This window comes from Camponotus vicinus, unplaced genomic scaffold, assembly GCF_025532165.1.
Source record: "Camponotus vicinus isolate PSW18456_S1 unplaced genomic scaffold, iyCamVici1.0 SCAF_2, whole genome shotgun sequence".
Taxonomy (NCBI): domain Eukaryota; kingdom Metazoa; phylum Arthropoda; class Insecta; order Hymenoptera; family Formicidae; genus Camponotus; species Camponotus vicinus.
In genome coordinates this window covers 10281605-10301530 of record NW_028141956.1, presented here as the reverse complement: position 1 = coordinate 10301530, position 19926 = coordinate 10281605, and the positions used below count along the sequence as shown (strand labels likewise).

The 19926-nt window shown below is 29.1% G+C and overlaps 3 protein-coding genes and 2 long non-coding RNA genes across 5 annotated transcripts; 2 read left to right on the top strand and 3 right to left on the bottom strand.

The window, feature by feature from the left end:
• Window positions 1-1356: 1356 nt before the first annotated feature.
• Window positions 1357-5280, bottom strand: LOC145966602 (uncharacterized). The gene is made up of 3 exons (XR_014437084.1): window positions 5077-5280; window positions 3057-3258; window positions 1357-1962 (listed from the first exon to the last, which is right to left on the bottom strand). It is a non-coding gene; the product is annotated as an uncharacterized LOC145966602 (long non-coding RNA).
• Window positions 5281-7467: 2187 nt separating this feature from the next.
• Window positions 7468-9402, top strand: Saysd1 (SAYSVFN motif domain containing 1). Its single transcript, XM_083090798.1, has 2 exons — window positions 7468-7714; window positions 7824-9402. The coding sequence occupies exons 1-2, from the start codon at window positions 7562-7564 to the stop codon at window positions 8172-8174; spliced, it is 504 nt and encodes a 167-aa protein (XP_082946924.1). The 5' UTR covers window positions 7468-7561; the 3' UTR covers window positions 8175-9402.
• On the bottom strand, window positions 8720-12158 carry LOC145966591 (uncharacterized). The gene is made up of 7 exons (XM_083090791.1): window positions 11147-12158; window positions 10845-10981; window positions 10210-10431; window positions 9991-10145; window positions 9536-9728; window positions 9374-9455; window positions 8720-9218 (listed from the first exon to the last, which is right to left on the bottom strand). The coding sequence occupies exons 1-7, from the start codon at window positions 11422-11424 to the stop codon at window positions 9014-9016; spliced, it is 1272 nt and encodes a 423-aa protein (XP_082946917.1). The 5' UTR covers window positions 11425-12158; the 3' UTR covers window positions 8720-9013.
• A 3481-nt stretch (window positions 12159-15639) lies between these two features.
• Window positions 15640-16803, bottom strand: LOC145966605 (uncharacterized). The gene is made up of 3 exons (XR_014437087.1): window positions 16655-16803; window positions 15880-16394; window positions 15640-15761 (listed from the first exon to the last, which is right to left on the bottom strand). It is a non-coding gene; the product is annotated as an uncharacterized LOC145966605 (long non-coding RNA).
• Window positions 16804-17642: 839 nt separating this feature from the next.
• LOC145966385 (Y-box-binding protein 1-like) lies at window positions 17643-19468 on the top strand. The gene is made up of 2 exons (XM_083090440.1): window positions 17643-17684; window positions 18679-19468. Exons 1-2 carry the CDS (start codon window positions 17643-17645, stop codon window positions 19366-19368), a joined length of 732 nt encoding a protein of 243 aa, XP_082946566.1. The 3' UTR covers window positions 19369-19468.
• Window positions 19469-19926: the final 458 nt, after the last annotated feature.

The following is a 19926-nucleotide window of genomic DNA, read 5'->3' as shown; positions in this document are numbered from 1 at the left end:
TATAAAATATAATTTATAGAAGTTTGTAGTAATTTGGCTTTATTTCAGTTAAAATAAAGTTATATTCAACATTTAACGAACGATCGTGAAATCGAACGATCGTTACTAAATGAGCGTAAATATTTCACGCTCTTTTGCCCTTTATCCGGCAAAAGAAGGAGTAATTATCTCCTTCTTCGATCTCTGATTAGAGATCGAGAAAGAAAGTGGCCAGGATCAACGAAAGGTAGGTTCAACTGGCCTGAAGAGTGCGGTTAGGGCACGCGGTTAGGGCACGCGGTTAGGGCACGTGACTAAAATATATACATGATTAGGTGAAGTGAGTGATGATTAGAGATAGGTTCCTCAAATCTCGAATAATTTTAGTTAATCAGGAAGTAGGGTTGTTAAGGCTATTAAGTAAAATCATTAAAATTCTTCTATTAATATTAGGGTTGTTAGGGCTCTTAAGATCATTAGAATTCTGTAATAGTAGGATTGTTAGAGCTATTAAAATTATTAGAATCCTTTAATAATAGGGTTGTTAGGGCTATTAAGTAAGATTCATTCTTTCTTTTAATATTCCAATAATCCTACGGATAAATTAATATTATTTTTATGAAGTTGAATTTATTTTTAAAAACGTTGTAAAAATAAATATAACATGTTTTAAAAATAAAAATGTTTTAAAAGTGAAATTTAAATTATCAAAATTATCTTCAGAAATATTAAAGAAATTGTATAATTATTAACGTTTAAGAAATCTTAACATGTTATATTTTATTTTAAAACTTCAAAATATATGTGTATTAAATCAAATATAATATTAAATCCAAATATTAATGCTATCAATATCAAATTATTATATCGATGTTATTAAATATTTGAATAAATCGAATATTATTATTTGATATTGATAGCATCATAAATTTGTAAATTGTAAATTGTAAATTATAAATAGTTATAATTGTATTTTAATTATAATCTAACATTGATATTTTAATTGTAAAATACAATACAATTATGACTATAATTATATTATATGAAATTGTATTTACGATTGTAAATTCTTATGTAAATTACATGAAAAATTATCGAAAGTATACGTATAATAATTACATAATAGTAATTAACATAATAGTAATTCATTAAATTAAAGTATTTGTTTCTGAAGTATATATTTTTGGAATATTCATAAAAGAGTAACTGTTTGTATTTTCATGTCAAAGAGTCATTAATAAATTCGGAAAATTTTTATATAAAATGTAAAAATTCGATGCTAAATTAATGATTAAATATAAGCATTATAAAATTTGACTGACGCCTTCGTTACAGAATAGCGAGTCAATTATTATAAATTTAATGATATGCTTTCTGTTAGCTTTATTTATTTATGAATTCATATCGCGGAACTGAATATTCTTAAAATAAATTATTAAATTATGATTACGAAAATACCGTGTTCTTTCCGCGTTCTCTTCGCGTCCTTATACAAGATTATCATTTTAAAAGAATTTTATCGCTGTCCCTCTCGTCATATAATATTCCTAAATATTGCTAATTAAATATAAAGAAATGTCGAATAAGAGAGTTAAAATTCGATGTGATAAGTCAACGATTAAATATTAACTTTACAAAATTTAACGATTACCTTCGATATTATAGAATCGCGAGTTAATTATTATGAATTTAATAATTTGTTTTTTCAGTTATATTTGTATTTACGAATTTTGTATCGGAAAATATTTATACATAAATTAATAAATTATGGTTGCGAAATCACCGTGTTTTTCCCACGTTCTTTTCGCGTTCTTAGACGAGATTGTCGTTTTAATAAAAGAGTTATCATTGTTTCTTCCATTAAATAAACGTTAATGAAAGTTGCGTGGCTCGTACCGCCGAGGAGTCGAAACGATTTTCATCATGGAGAATTATTTCTCACCGGTTCTTGTGAGATCCATTCGCGACGTCTAGTTCGGTGCCCTGTTGAAAATTGGGAATTTTTATTGTAAGATTGAAGGAACTAATCCCAGGTTTTCCTGGCAATTTCCGAAAGCAATGATTTCGGTAGTAATTCAACGACGATACGCTTCTTTAATGTCGAATTAATTTAAATAATATATATTTAGATGAGAAAAATGTATCTTTTCTTTTCTTCGTGAAAAATGTTCTATCATTATTAGGATTGATATTATTATTGTCTATATATATAATGCTAGAAAGATTTAATAGTAGATTAAATATGGATATAGCGTTGTGTATCAATTTTAGTTTTTCAAGTAATTTCATATTGTAATTAATTTGTATAAATTTTTTGATATAAATGATTACGAACGAATATATTTTTAATTAATATAATTTGTCTCTTTTGAAAAATTATTTCTAGGTGCTGGGGATATTAACATTAATTTTTAGTTTCTTTTAAGAAACTATTTGCAGATATTGGACATCCATCGCCATTTTGAAATATTAGTTTTTAGGTATATACCATTTTATATATATATATAATAAAATACATGCACAAATTCACGTATCCAAAATATTTTTATAATTTTTAATAATGTTATATATTATATATAAGCGAAATTATATATGAATGTTACGTAAAATGTGCGAATACTTAAAAATTTCGAGACAAATCGAATGGGTACCCCTATATCAGTAAGATATTGATTAAAAGAAAAGAAATTATTAATTTAAACATTATAAGAATAAGAATCTAGAGAATTAATCCAGAATTAATTGTTTAAAATTATTTGATTTATTTTATTTTGCACACTGTTCGAATTGAAATTTTTTAAATCTTGCTGATATCGGGTTCGATTCGTCTCGCGCGCGCGAACGGTACTCCAAATTATATGTGTTCGCACATTTAACACAAACTCCAATAATGCATGTATTTCATTATTTATAAATATAATCGTTTGTAATCACATTTCAATAAAAGGTCGTTATATCCATTTAATTTTCAATAAAGAAATATATTTCTTAATAATGGAAGAACATGTTTTCTGATATGCATATCAATTTCGTGAATTAAAGATAATGACGAGGGATAATTGTGGTTGATTTATTACTGAAGTCATTGCTATCGGGAATAGTCCGGAAGATCCAGGATTCGTTCCCTCCTACAGTGAAGTTCCCGATGTTCAATGGATCACTTAACTTTTCTTCGCAGATTGATCTTGCGAAATCTGATGTAGAAACAAGATGTTAATCGTTCTCCATTTTTAAGATCGCTCCTCTTTTTATCGGATTACCGGTATGTCACTCGCGTATCTGCAATTGAATATTCTGAATATTATCGATTTATTTATTCGTCGCGTTTTATCGCGAATTTTAAATCGCGATATACATATCTTATAAAAATTCGCAGTAATTCGGTCGCTGAATTGCATATTCACAAACATTACAGACCTCAAATGATTGTTGAAATATTTTCGATTTTCTATATTTACGTGATAATAATTATATCACGCACGTGTCTATTGAGAGCTTCGATTATTGTATTATAAAAATTATACGTATCGCGATCAAATATTCCGCATATTATCGACTTATTTATTCGTCGCGTTTTCTCGTGAATTTTAAATCGCGATTTATCTTATAATTTAATCGTTGACTTATACATTGAAGCTTCGCTTATCTTTCCATGTCTTTGAATATTGTTTTTAATAGTTCGTGCAAAATGCTGGTAGTGTAAATATTTTCTTCTATAATTTAAAAGACGATCGATAACTATATTAATGAAAATCATTCGTTCCGTTATTTTCTATTAAACGTGGCCACAACGCGATTTTTAATTATATTTTAAAACTTATAGAGCTCATTTCTTCTTATTCAGCTAATCATGCGAGAAATAGGATATGTATTTTACTCTCAATCGTGAAATTCGTATAAAGTCGCGTATATATTAATCGCAAATAAATCGGACAGTGAATTTTATGTTCATAAACAATACGGATCACAAATGTTTGTTAAAATATCTTCGTCTGTCAACATTTGTATGATAATAATTATATCGCACGCGTGTCTATTGATTCGATTATTATATTATAAAAATTATGCGTATCTCGCAATTGAATATTCGATTATTGTCGATTTATTTATTCGTCTCGTTTTCTCGCGAATTTTAAATCGCAATTTATTTTGTAATTTAATCGTTGATTTACATCAAAGCTTGTTCTATCTTTACACGTTTTAAATATTTCTTTTCATGGTCTGCACGAAATGCGTCAATAATGCAAATACTTTGTTTTACAATCGAAGAAATGATTTTATCAATAATTTTATTAATGACTCTTTTGATCACGATTATTTACGTTTATACGTTATTTATATAAAACTAATTAAATTCTATTATTCTATGTCGATTATTAATAATAAATATCGTGTAATTAATCATCACTAATTAGTCTTGTCTGGTCTATGTAAACATTTTTAGTAAATTTTATATTATACGTATACTTTGGACACTTTCGTGTAATAAATTTTATTTTGTATTAAGTTTAAAATTATAGTTTATATTAAATTTGTATTATATTTTGTAATACATATTTCTAATGCATTGTATTTTATATATTCTGCATTAAATTTTGTAATATATATATTTGTAATGTAATTATTTTTATATTACATAATATAATATTTTGTAATGTGTTTTTTATGTAATTGCAAATTAATTATAATTTACGTTGTATATATTATAATTATGTAATATATATTTTTTATATATATTATATTCTGTGTTTAAAAACTCTATTAAAAAAAATAAAAATAAATAAAAAAATTGTTCCTCCTCAATTTTTCCTCGCCGTATCTCCGCCTTAACGGCATTTGCCAGGTGAGGAGGGGTTTCAGTACTCTCATGAACCTGAGAGCTATGCCGGCGGTAACATATGCCGATATTCATATAGTCTATTCTTATATTTAAAATCATTTGGACAACGTATGGGCACACATACATACACATATAGGTAAGTAATTTATAAAAATTATTTTTATAAAAATTATTATTTATCATATTTATATATTATTTTCAAAATAATGATCTTTATACTCTGGTGCTACAGGCATTTCGTGCACATTATATATTACCCTTTGAGAACATTCATGGATATTGGTTTTGTAGTTCATGTCCACGTTTTCAATGTCCATAGAGGGAGTATCGCTTTCAGTGATCACCTAAAAGCGGGCCATGACATCTCTCAGTCTTGTCTCTGGTGTAAGTAACAAGGTGTGCTATCTTCTCGGACGAATTTTGGTCACATTCTGCGCAGCACCAAGTTTCCGCCATCTTACAAAATCACCATGGCAACGCGACGCTGAATTTAAACGAAATATCATGAAATGTTATGATACACAGTGTCATTATGCACAGTTTTGCAGCAGTTTCGTGAGTTTTGTGAATGCAATACAAAAAAAATTCTTTTTATATTATGTTTTTTTCTATTATGTTTAGTTAGAACAAGATCATACATAAGACTTCGAATAATTAATAAAAAAATTTCGGCAGAAAATAATAGAATAAAATAAACATAAAAGAAAAATGACAAAATTCACAAATAAAAAGTAATTTCATTTTTATTATATCTTCTATATTGTTTATTATGTGTTATGTATTCTCTATCGTTTATTATATGTTTATTGTTTCTTATATGTGTTTATGTGTCTTATATTTGTTTATTTATATTTATATGTTTGTATTTATAATTTTCTAAAAATATATTCACCATAATTATAATTACACACGAAAGATTTTTCATTAAAACCCTTTCTCTTGCCCGAATCTTCGTTTTAATATCCATTTAAATTATACAAGATGGCGGAATCTTGTCACGCTCTCTTATTGCTCAGTAGAAATGCCTGCGCAGTAGCACACCTTGTTACTTACACCATGGCTTCATACATCTCTAGTTTAATTTAATCCGTATTGTGCGAATTTGACTTGAATTTCGCGTGAATGCGATGTCGCCGATATCGCTCAGAGAAAGCGAAAGGTGCGAGGAGAAACAGAGACAGAGGACAGACAAAGAAGGACAAAGTTTAAGAGACAGAAAATGGATAAAATAGATAAGACTATTATTGGAGCGCGTAAACAATCAAGGTCGCGAGTCATTTAAAGGAAAGAGAGAGACGGATAGAACAATATGAGAGAATAGTGGAACCGTTGACACTTTTAAAACGAGGCTGAAGAGTCTCGGAATAGTTTTTACAAAGTCTTTATTGCGCTATGCAGTTACATAAAACTGGTGCGATTCCATGCGCGAATGCATGTGCATAAGGATGGCGCGATTTCAATGCACGATTCGATGGGATCGAGATTAAATGCGATCTCCGTTGTTCTTGATACAGTCACACGAAAGTTATAATTCTCTTAATTAACTGCACGCGACTATCGAATTAAAATGCAAGTTGAGGTTGTCGGTCCTTGTGCTAAAGAAAGATCCCGAATTCGGATCACTCGTCACTCGCGAGACTATAAATCGTTTCCCGAGAAGAATCCACTTCAACGAGCGTTCCTTCTTCATTCTGACTTTTCGGAATACAGAAAATTCGTTAAAAATTGTATTGAGCGGTGATCGAGCGAAACTTCTCGAAAAACAGTTCGGAAGGTGGGAGCGAGTCGAGTTGCGCAGAGTGAAAGTTTCGAAGTTTCCTCAGGAGTAACAAAGACCCGAATATGATGCTCTCACGTTTATATTTTTGAATTTATTTTATATGAGCGAGGGAACGAACCCTTCATTTGAATAGAAATACCTCGATGCGAATAGACACATACAGAAAGACAAATACAGACTAGAAGATATAAATTATTGAACATAACAAATAAATTAATATGATCGACATCACATGATTATTTAGTTAGACTCTAACACGTATCATTTTAGCCAAATAAAAGCTATGCCTTTATTCACGGTGATATTATTACTATACTGCTATGAGTGTTGCATTAATTGTAAAAGCAAATAAAATTATTTATCCTATTTTTGCTATATATTAAATATTTTATGAATATTTGAATGCATTTTTCTTCATACAAAAGTACGTAAAAAAACGAGTAATCTTTCCAAAAATTTTTTGTTGTCAAATACACATATAAGAAAGACGAAGAAATAAAATATACATTCCAAAGTATTTCAAAATACAAAAGTTTTTCAATTAAGATAAAATTGAATTCATAATTCAGTAATTTTAAATTTCTAAAAGAAAAGATATAAAATTATAATCAGTTTTTAATTTTTCTTCTATTTATTTTTATTATTTCTGCGCGATTTTTCGCAACTAAATCATTTATTTTGATAAAACTATTTTAATATAACTTTTGTGTAATTTCAATTGTTGAGTAATTAGCTGTTTATCAAATCAGTTTTCTTTTTTAATAGAGAGATTTATACAAATAATTTGTGACATAAGAGAAAAAAATTGGACACCCATTCGAGTTATCTCGATGTATAGTCGAGTCGCGAGCGATGTAAAGTCAGCGGCGTCCATGACAGCTGAACAGCTGAATCGAACAGCTGATGCGTCGAGTAGTGTAAACGTCATCACGATGTATTCGTTATGATCGCGCTTTATCACAATGTCGATAAATGAGAGATTAGAAGCTTACCGGCGCAAGAAACATAGGGAGAAGATGACAGAGACGATCAAGAGCACCGTGATAAACGCACTTCCGTGGAATCGAAATGATGGGAGCGAAAAATCTGCCAGAGAATTAACGAAAGACGAAGAGGTGAGGTTATACCGGATTATAACCTCGATTTGTAAAGTTTTCGGTTCTCTTTCTTTTCTAAAAATTATATAAAAAATTTTATAAAAATTATAATTTTCTTTGTTTCAAGGTTAAACTATGTGAACAGCAGCTAGATATCCAGGATACAGAGGATATTCCCTTGGAGGAAAATGCACAGGAATCGACAAGTACAGTACTTATAACCAAAGTGATTTATTTATTATATTTTTTGTTGTGGATTACGTTATACGCTATTGCACTGAAATATGAGTTCGGTGCTGTTTATTTCGTATTATCAGCTTTGCTCTTTATCTGCTTAAACACCAGATCTGGACCAAAGCGGCGGGGTGAGCCTAGTGCTTACTCTGTCTTTAATCCAAATTGCGAAGCTATAGAAGGGACACTTGATGCATCGCAATTTGAGAGAGAAATAAGATATGGTATAGGTGCAACGCGATAATATAATAAATATAAAATATATATATATATATATATATATATATATATATATATATTGTATGTTTGATGTTATAAGTTAATCAATGCATTTGAAATTTTTCAATATGATTGGACCAAAATAATAAGATGAATATATTAATGTGTTTGTTGTATAATGTAAAATCTATAATAATAGCTTTGCAATTTTGAGAGAGATTAGGCTAAGGTGATTTATTTGAATGTGAAAATCATATTTAATTCATACAAATTTATATCTAAAAATTATTATTTATATCTTAATATAAAGAAAATTTAGTGTCTCTTCTACGATGAAATCACGAATTTAGATTTAATGAAGCTTTATAGCTTTAAAGAAAGAGATACGAAATGTGATATAAAAGGCACATGTTAAACATATATAAAAATAGGAATAAGAGAATTATATATTATATTATTTTTATATACATATATACGTATTATATATATATATATATATATATATATATATATATATATATATATATATATGTATGCATTTATATTTATATATACTTGAGATATTACAAATAGAAATATGTATTTTATATATTTTGCATTTACCTCCAAAATAAAATCATCTTATCTACATAAGCAATAAATATCAGATAATAATATAAAGTAAAGCAGTGCTAAAATAATCTTCATATTTCTATAGAGAATTGATTTTTTTTATAATACAAAGAATATCTTAAATTTAATAATTCAATCTATTTTGCCACTTATATTATTTTGTATATAAAAATAGAATAATGAAAAATATACATCGTTATAACAATATATTATATTGCATAACAATGAATGTTGTCGATATTTATATTTTTTCTATCTCTCTTGTAAAACTTGTATGACATCTTCGTAACATTTTGTCATCTTGTCCAGGTAATTCAAAGTATCGCTGTTAGATTCGAGTAATTGTTTGCGAAATGTCGCCAAATCAGTTCTAGAACGATGCAAATTTTCGTCGAAGCATAAAAGCATCTTATCCAGGTCCAAAAGCAAATCATTCCATATCCTTACGTGTAGTGACCTAGAATATATCGTCGCATTAATATAATTTTTTATGCTACATCTTGAGATTATTTTGTTAATAAATTGAATTACAATCGTGATACAACACAGCGTTATTTATATAAAAGTGAAATTTTACATTTGAATCATTAATTGACATATTGTTATATTTACTGAGTATTCTCCGTCTGGTCGATTTTTACATGAAGATCTTTCACTGCTACAAGCAGAACTCTCAATATTCTCTTCAACTTCTCTGAAAATATAATATTCTATATATAATTTCGGTTTTTTAAATATTTTTGCTATAGAAATAATAGAGAACGAAAGATATACCCTTTGCGTCTTGAAATTTGTTGTTGTCGATTGATTCCAATACCTCGTTAACAGTTTTGTTAAAATGCTTTGGATCCCATTCAATAACTATACTTTCGGACAGTCGCCACATAGTTTGACTAACCATCTGTGCCAGAATTATACCGCGTGACCGTAAACTTTGATTATGACTATTTGCAGAATTACTATCGTTCTGTATAAAAGAAAGAAATTAATAAAAAGATATTTTTCCCTAATTAATATCAATTAAACACAAATTAGAAAGTATACCCTGGCGAAAATAAATATCGGAGCGTAAGTCGAATGTAAGGAAAGAGTAACAGAAGTGTAAACGAAGCTTCTGTTACTCTTTCCTTACATTCGACTTACGCTCCGATAATTATTTTCGCCAGGGTATACGATTGAGATCTAATATATAGCGTAATAATACATTTTATCGAATTGAAAATACTTACGAATAAAAATATCACTTGCGGAATATTCAGAGAAAGGCGGGGACCAAACACTTCATGTTCGAGATATGTCCAATTACGATCAGGGATTGTCTTAATGGCTTCAACGGCTATTGATCGTATCACGTCAGATCCGGATAAAGCCACGTGTTCGTTAGCTAAAATCAGAAAATTTCTCTGTATTGTGTTTATGGCATAGAATTCCTCGAGATTTGAACAAACCTCGCGTAAGACGGCCATGCACGGCTACGTAAGCCACGACTTTTCGTCGTATAAAAGTAGGCAAAGTCTGTGGACAAACATCCAAGGATATCAGAGACACGCAGAAAATCAGGCTTCGTCGTGGCCGCCAATCATGCGCGGAATAAATTCTGTCCAGGACATGCGCTAATTCTAGAGCTATCGCGATACCGTCTTCGTTAGCCGATAAGATGATGTATCTATCTGAAACAATTTGATAGGATAAACAGACGAAATTCTGTGAAACAGAAAATATTATTTTTCTGTCTCAAATAAAATACACGCGACATTGAAGTATTTGAAATAATCGATCTCTAAAAATTATTATATGTAATTTTAATTATGGAATAAAACAAACAATAATCCCAATAATAAAAAAAATATAAACAATAATACCAATAATAAAAAAAAATATATGTAATAATATTATATAAAATATTTCTAAATTTGTGATTATTATTAAAAATTATTTCATATAATTGCATATGAATTACGCTGAATCATGAAAAAATAAGATTTTTTTTAGAAATCAATTTTTAAAAAATTTTATATACAAACTTTTTTATATAAAGTTTTAAATAAATTTGATCAAAGCGTTATTTAATTGAGAAATTTACCTGATTCGCGCGAGCCGCGAACAGTTGCGCGAACGCAAAACCTATAATTGGTTACTTCATGAACAAAGGATAAATTGGAAAAGAAGCCGTTGATGCGTCGTATGTTAGCTTCTATTAAGTCGGGTGCCTGCCAATTTCTAATGAGAGGAAATTAAAATCATTTATTAATAAAGAATTCAATCCTTTATTTTTTTAACGATATGCAAAAATTTTCTGTGTGCACTGATATTTTTATATAGTTTTATAATAATTTTTTGATCACTTTTTTTTAAGTAAGTAAACAATTTTGAGATGCTACGTACATGGCACGTTCGTAGTCGAACGACGCTTTCGTTAATTCTAGAAGCGCCATTTGCTGAAGATGCTCCGTTGTCCGGAGACCATTTCCGGCCAATTCGCTCCGTGTCTTTTGCACTCGAGTTTCCATCGATCTCTCGGTGGCAAAGCGGCCTAATAAAAAGCCGCAGAGGAGACAGAGGAAACCGACCGAGAAGAGAAACGAGCAACATAATCGTTTCGTTACAAATTCACTCGACTCGTCGATATTGCGGGCCATTTGGAAGCTGAGGATTCGCTGCATTCTTGCAGGATGTTCGTAGGAATTTTTTTGAGTGTAGCTTCTTCCTGTCTTACTTTATTATGTCATACTTTGTCGAATAAAATCACTCTTTTTGGAATAATCACATGGTGAAAATGACGAACGAAATGTCTGTAGAGGTTTTTGAAATTATAAATTACGACTTATGTATTATTATTACAGTAAAATAAATTCGCTTTTGACTGTTTCTAAACAAAGTCCACGTGCACAAAATTCATCTTAAATCAATATTTCCATGAACATAATTCAAGCTAGAAAATATACGATGAAAGTTTATTAAAATATGACGTATAAGATACTCTTGTGATTTATTCGCGCGCAAGTTCTAATTGCTCGATAAATCGCGAAAACGATTTACTGATTTTGATAATTAACTCGACGAAAAATCACAGATACGGTGTCCACGTTGTTTTGATAACAATTATTAAAACGATAACAAATTGATAATTTGTTATCACGCACTTCATATGTCACACTTTTGTCTTCTCGCAGGAAAATTATTCGTTGGATTTGATCCACTGTAAAGACGGCCAACTTGACGGTTTTCCGTTGTCTTTGTCGTCACCAAATATTGCGTGGGTCCTCGAAAATATATTTTACAGTCCGCCTCTTCGACGTCTCTCGTTTATTTTATTCTCACGTCGGAAGAGCGCGCGCGTCGTTCTCATCTTTGCTTCTTCGGAGGAAGATAGGGAAACGAAAGGAAAAAAAGGCATGTAAATAATATACAGGATGCGCGTAGGAAAATACAACGAGATCTATTCTCGAATCGAATCCGCATTTAACTCTGAGGCCCGATGAAAATATTTCGATGCTTTAAATCTTTTATTTTATTATACATAAATATATCGTTATTTTTTTAAATTATTTTAAAAATTATCAAGCTTTAGAAATTAAACTATTAGTTAATTAAGAGATACAATAACATGAATAATTATGAAAATAGAAGATTTAATTATCGAGAAAAATAAAACAGAATTGTAATTATAAAAATTTTGAGATATTTTAAATTTGACGTATATAAGTACTTGAGAGGCAAGATAATATAGGATTAAAATTCATGAAAAATCATAATACAATGCACACATATACGTATACATATACATATACTATTACATGTTTCTTTAGACACCGCGTAGATAGACGTCAAGACTGTGGACGCCCCAACTTATTTCGAGCAATAATACGATGGCGGTTCGTTTATAAATAGTTTTCGATGTATTACGTGCGCGTGCAAGGTTGTTCCAACTATAGCACGTTCTGCACCGATTTTCGAAATATCCACAGATTTTTCACACCTATTAATGATAATACTCATTTCACCATATTTCAAACATATTCGATAGTTATTCGTTTTAAATGTACAAAAACGTTTTAGAGAGAAATAGAGATTAATTCATATCATCTAAATCAAACTAAATTAAAAATTAAGTTTATATTTCAATATACAGAGCCTAATTTCTTATAGTTATTTAAATTCATGCCGGCGGAAGATGGCGTTATTCTTTAATTTAATATATATTTGTAGGCGACCGAGAAGTATCGAGTTGGGGGGTCTGAATAGCTCAGTGGTAAGAGCAGTCGCCCGGCAAGCGAAAGACTCGGGTTCGATTTCCGATTCAGCGACTTTCAGCCCGATATTTTTATCACCTACAACACTACAGGGGGAGAAAGAGGGATAATAATTAAATAATTTCTCGAATTGAGAATTATTTAAATTTGCTTGGTATTGTACCAAGAATGATATTGACATGAAAAGAAATAAGTTTCAACATTAGAGATCGAGATATTTTCTACTTATTTCCTTTTATCTTATAGTTAAGTTTTTAAAATGCTTGATATTTTCGAGACTCGGCATCCAACGACATGGTTTTATTTTATGTTTGTTAATAAGATGCCATCGTAGCGATCTTTTCAAATTGAATTATGCCAGACATAACGAACATTTAAACGGCTTTTCGTGTATACATAGATGATTATATAGTTTCTTTGGTGTACAGAAAGCTTTATGGCAGTAGAAACATTGATACTGTGTCTTATCATAATTCCTTCGATACATTAATCCCTCATAAGCTTCAGGACAAAATATACATCAGTGGTTTACACCGTGCCACTTTCGAATGTGTCTCTTATACATGTTCGGAACGAAAAAGACTGAATTACAACGAAAACAATAATTTGATCCGTCATGTTTTTGAAAAATGTGATAGATTCAATCTGCTCTATATCTGTATCCGTTCTGACATTTGTAGCAGAAAAATTTTTGAGATTTTTTGAGAAGGCGCATTGCTTGATTAAAACATTTTACTCCGACTAGAACGACGTTATACGACCTGCACGGAATCTGTGACAATAAGCTTAAGAGTCGATACTTTGTATTATGTTCTATATCTCATCCGAACGTATCCATAAACAAATAATGAATCTTGTTCATGTTTATGTACGGCTTAATGATGTAATGTGAGGGTTTTCGCAGTTCCTTTTCAATTAATGTTCCTGAGTAAATCCGGTTGTAAATCATACAAATATGACTAACAATTTTCAACTGGATTTTCAGAAATAAATTTTATGTTTATATCCGAAGTTCTATAAAAGCTTTCTCACTGTTTCCTCAGGTAGCGATGTTACGTGACAATATGTGATTCGTGATCGATATGAATTCACTCATTTCTTAAGTATAGAATAGCTTCCGAAAAAAGAGAAAAATAATTTATTTAGATATCAACTGAACAAAAGTAAATAAATTTCTAATATTTAATTACAATCGAGGATAATAATATTGAGCAAGATATTTAGAAATATATTCTTTATTGTATTTAATTTCATCTCTCCTTAAACAGTTTTCTTTATGAGAATTAAATTATTATATCTCAATCTAAATTTACGTACGTTGAAGAAGAAATAAAATTAATAAAATGAGAAAATTGTCTTATAAAATTAATAAAATTATTTCATTTGTCGAGAAAATTATTTTATTTAAATTCGTCGGCATTTTACATATATCATTTATTACACATTATACAGGGAGGGCTTATTTTAATTAAACCACTCAAATATCTCGAAAAACATTAGAGAAAAAAATGAAACGAAAAAATGTTTCAGACAAAAGTTATTTGATTCGAAGGAAAAAAGATAGAAATATTAGTTTGATGTTGATTGTAAATATCAAGATCAAGGTTAGCCTAATTTTTTAAATAAATTCACCTTAATTTTTATATCAATTCCCTGCAAAATTTAATATAAAAAATTATAGAGATATGATGACAAAAATTTAAGAGTTTAAAAATATTTTATATATGAAATTGAGACATAATTTTACATAAACTTCTTGTAAAATATCATTTCCCGATTATTTTATCTTAATACTTTTATGTAAAATAATAAGAGGAATTAATTAGTGTACAGAAAACGTGCAGCTACATAGTTGCTTTTAAGGAAAAATATATAATTACTCGTTGCAATTTCAAATAACTTTTACCTTAAATCTTTTAAGGTCTCTGAAATTAGTCTCTTAATTGTTTAAAAAATTAGATTAATCTTTACATGATCTTGACACATACACCCATATCAAACTAATATTCTTATGTTTTGTTCTCCCGCGAACTAAACAACTTTTGAAACATATTTTTCTATATCCTTCGTATTTCTCGAAAATGAATTAAATGAATCTCTTTTATTAATCTATTTTCTTACTATCGTACATTATTAGTTAATTTTAAATTACTATTTTACAAATTTAAAATTGTTAAATTGGAATGTTCCGTTTTGTTCATAAAATTACATTGCTTAAGAAAATAGTCAAAAATAAAAACATATAATGTATATAATTTTCATAAAAATTATAATTGTCTTAAAGTTATCAATAAATAAATGAAATATATGAAATAACATATATGAAATTGATTTATATAATTGATAATAATTGCAAAGCCATTTAGCATATAATCGTGCATAATATCCTTAAATTATATCTATTTCCTAAAGTGTCATTTATTAACTAAAAATTGATTGTTTACGTTAAAAATTGATTGTTTACGTTAAAAATTGATTGGACGTTATTATTTTCAATTCATATGACATGAATTGATTAATTTTAGTATATATCTGTACGTATCTTCTCTATCATTATCAGTATCAGTATATATCTCTCTGTAAACGAAATTGATAGATAGAAATTCGCAGAGTGCGAATGTTTCTTTGGTATTATTTATTCGTATTATTGTGCATTTAAAGCTCTTCCTAGCGATGGATTAACAAATGCTCATATAAAGTATCAAAATTGGGTAACTCCTCATCGCAATTGAAACATTTGAGTGAATCTGTATGAAAATGTAGATAATCATATAATCCATTTGAAAAACAAACATCATATTTCGCGAGAGAGAGAGAGAGAGAGAGAGAGAGAGAGAGAGAGAGATTATATAAATATTTACTTACCATGTTTTTTTAAATGTTTGTAGTAATTAGCGTACCGAATAAAGTTTCTTGAACAAATAGTACAAGTATACTTATGCACTTTCACGTGCTTTGAATAATAATGTTCATTCCACGCTAACATAGTTTGAAAGGTTATTCTGCATATAATGCATTTGTAAAGTCTTATAGCATGGATTTTCTCGTGTGTGATCACATCTTCTTTTTCGGAGAAACGGATTTTGCATATGCGGCAAATATGCACTCTATTAGGCAAATCATGTAAGATGTTATGAATATTATTCAATAGATCTCGATAAGTATAATTCTTCGAAGATATGGAGTCTGCTTCTGGTTCCATCAAGCTCTTCGTGTGATTTGTATGACGTTTCAGCATGTATTTTTTTGAGAATATTTTTCAATATCTTCGCAATCGTGATTTTTTGTTTATATTTTTTTACAATTCGCTCCAAGTGCCTTCTTTTTTATAAGTTTGTCTTGTATGAAACGCTCTTCGGCTCTCTTGATAATCATATGCTCTATATACATACATATTATAGAAATTCATAATAATTGCAGAAAATCTTATAATTATTAAATATAATTATAATTATTAAATTGGAGAAAAACGAGATTGTTTAAAATAGTATCGCAGCAACTAGAATAATATTGTACTGTTGTCTTACATATATAAATGATATTCTATTGGATATTCTATTAGACTTGATGATAAACTTAACTGTTAGCGCTAATACAATGCTCTATATGAGCTATATTGCTATCCAAATGATAAACAAACCTGCTTTCACATTTATATTTTATAAAAGCCTCTAGAGCTTATGAAAACTTCTCTACTATTTCTTCAAATAAGATAATGCGATTGATCGGTAGGAATGCAAAATCGGTGATGAAAAATACTTGTCATAACACATGGTACATAGAATACGTCGGCTTTTGCACTGCTATTACTTAAAATGTGTACGCGGAATCGTGATAGACGATAGTTCGATGGTAGGGCAATATTTCGATCATAAACAATTTTTTATTTATTATGTGTATATACAAGATGATTCTTTAACGTAATTTTCGAAATACATACGGATTTTTCTTGGATTTTGGCAATTATGATTCTACTAGATAAATAAAGCTCGTTAATTCTTGGATTGTAAATGAGATATTATTTAAATATTGTCTAAATAAACTGTAAATGTTTAAATAAGGATAATGATAGTATTATGAAAAATATATAAGATTTATTTGTCTTCAATAAAAATTAACCTGATTATCACGTTTTTCATCTTTTTATCTTTGAAAGATGAATTGCTTACAACGCCAAATCGAAATCGACATTAAGGAAAAGAATATACTGCAATGAACAAAATAATAAAGTCAGTTTATATAATTTGGATTGATAATGTTCTCTAATCATTTAATACATATGCAGACACAAACTTTTAATACATATACAGATACAAACATTTTTGCATTGGAATGTTTTATATATAAAAAATAACTAATATTATGTCTCTTACTGTCTTATTATTTACTAGTAGTAGATAATAAAGAATCATTATGTGTCCTAAAATATCGCATGTCATGGATTTGCGTGATTTATTTTATAGTACAAAGTAACTGTAAACGAAAAAACTTAGAAATATAAATGTAAAACTTATATAAGAAATATAAATATAAATATAAACATATTTCTTTCTTTCTCTCCCTCTCTAATACTTTCTAAAAAAAATTTCAAAAATATCAATTTTTTAATAATGCTATATTGGCAATACATGCCCAACAACTCTTTGTTTTATGATACAAAAATATCGAAAGTATATCAAAAATATAGAATAAAAATTTCTCATATATGCGAATTTTTATTTTCGAAAAATTTGGCTTCAGAATTCAGAATGTTAATTAAATTATATAATCATTAATTATTGTAGACGTAATAATTATAATCATTACAATTACATTGTAATGTATACATATGTATACATTATTACATGTATAATGCATGTATACATATGTTACATGTATACATATATATACATGTATACATATATATGTATACATGTACATATGTATGTATACATTATTAAAAATTATAAATTTTATAATTATTATATAATATAATTAATGTATAATTAATATTTAATAATTAGAATTATTGATATAATAATTAAATTATAGTGATATTATTAAGAATTGTGTAAAATTAAAGCGAAGGAAAAACGTGACTAATTTTTCAATTTTTCATTTTTTGACTTCTTAACAAGTTTTATATGAGAAAAAATTGTATTCTATATATTGATACATATGTGTCCTCTATCATATATATCTTCAGATATAAAATATGTGACTATTTAAAATTACTCGAATTCAACATGATTTAACCATTAAACATGATGAGATTACTCGAACTAACCTAGTAGCCTTTTCGTGAGGCAAATTTTTTATTACAGAGTTTATAAATCATTGGCGCATTATCGATGGATGAAAATCTTTGGATTGTTTGATTTTTTCTAGACAGATAATAAATTCGTTCATTTCGGGAATGTGTTTCATCAGGATATCATTCGTTTCTTTTATGCTTGTGTGCGTCAGTCTAGTAGGATTAGAACCATTGTCTTTTATATATTTTTCCTTTATATTCGTTTATATCTACTTGTCACTTGTTTATTTATCCGATAAGCGTATTCTGGGAAATGTATTTATCTGCGATGCTAAACATTCAATTGATTGATCGTTAACAATATTATTTGTAAAAGAAGAGATATTTTTTGGATCTTCGTCGTATTGATTACTTCAGTTTGGATTGAATAGATTTTATTATATATTTTTGGTGTGACCGGGACTGTAAAATGGTTCAACGTCAAGAGTGGCTACGGTTTCATTAATAGAAATGACACCAAAGAAGATGTATTCGTCCATCAGTCGGCAATTGTCAAAAATAATCCGAGGAAGACCGTGCGCAGCGTTGGAGACGGCGAGGTCGTAGAGTTCGATGTCATCATCGGCGAGAAGGGTCACGAACGGAAACGAGTCGCAAACGTCACCGGTCCAGTGGGTGAAGCAGTTAAAGGCTCGCCTTATACGGCGGACAAGCGTCATGGATACCGCGGTATCCATTGGGTGTATCCAAGACGCGGTAACGGACGACCTCAAAATCGTAGACCACGCGAAGGCCAGGAAGGTTACGATCAAGAAGAAAAGAGCGGTGATGATGCGAATCTGACCGAAGACCAGGCACCGCAGCAACAGCGTCGCTATAGGTTGCGACGTCATTACGATGGTTATTATCGCGGAGGACGGCGTTCCGGGCCCGCTTCCACGCAAGCAGAAGGCACCGAGGGTAGTGAACAAGTGGAAGGAAACGGAGAGGGTAATATCCCGCCGCGCGGTGGCGGTCGTGGACGCGGTGGTCCGTCACGACGTTCACTTCCGCCGCAATTTCCGCGAAGGAAGAGGTGGTGGTCCGGTACGACGTCCTCGCAGTCAGGATGGCCAAGTTAGGGTTATCTCACCCGGTAAATATCTTGCATCTTTGTCGAGAGCAGCTATTGTCCGATCGTGTATAATCTGATTCTTTGACCTAAAAGATAAAAAAATAAACACATGCTTGTTATTATATGTATAATCATTTATATTACATATTTTCATTATATTAATGCAATAATGTTTCAATTTTTATTAAATAAAAAATTCTATTAAAAAGTAAATATAAATAACAGTATATTTTCTAAGATAAAATTTCATATTTGCAAAAGATTTTTATGTCGTTTACTCTCTATCATTTATTAATGTTTGTATATACAATCATATATCATATAATAAAATTTTATACGTATAATATTTATATATTTGTGTATAAAATAATTTATATTTTATGTATAAAATTATAAAATAATATTTTATGTATAAAATAATTTTTAATGAAAACACAAGTCTTGATTATGCAACAGATTTTTGAATAATTAAAAGAAAAAGCTCTTATGATATGGAGAAAATTTGTTATTTACTTATAATTTCATATTTACTAGAGGAAAGTAAATATAATCACAAACTAGGCAT

Bases quoted from the DNA above. Each gene is read 5' to 3' on its own strand.
- Saysd1 (XM_083090798.1), top strand. From the start codon at position 7,562: ATGTCGATAAATGAGAGATTAGAAGCTTACCGGCGCAAGAAACATAGG. The intron at 7,715-7,823 runs GTGAGGTTATAC...CTTTGTTTCAAG, and splicing joins AATTAACGAAAGACGAAGAG to GTTAAACTATGTGAACAGCA.
- LOC145966591 (XM_083090791.1), bottom strand. From the start codon at position 11,424: ATGCAGCGAATCCTCAGCTTCCAAATGGCCCGCAATATCGACGAGTCG. The intron at 9,729-9,990 runs GTAAGTATTTTC...TCTTTTATACAG, and splicing joins CGCAAGTGATATTTTTATTC to AACGATAGTAATTCTGCAAA. The intron at 9,456-9,535 runs GTATATCTTTCG...TTATATTTTCAG, and splicing joins CAAATTTCAAGACGCAAAGG to AGAAGTTGAAGAGAATATTG.
- LOC145966385 (XM_083090440.1), top strand. From the start codon at position 17,643: ATGCCCAACAACTCTTTGTTTTATGATACAAAAATATCGAAA. The intron at 17,685-18,678 runs GTATATCAAAAA...TGGATTGAATAG, and splicing joins ATGATACAAAAATATCGAAA to ATTTTATTATATATTTTTGG.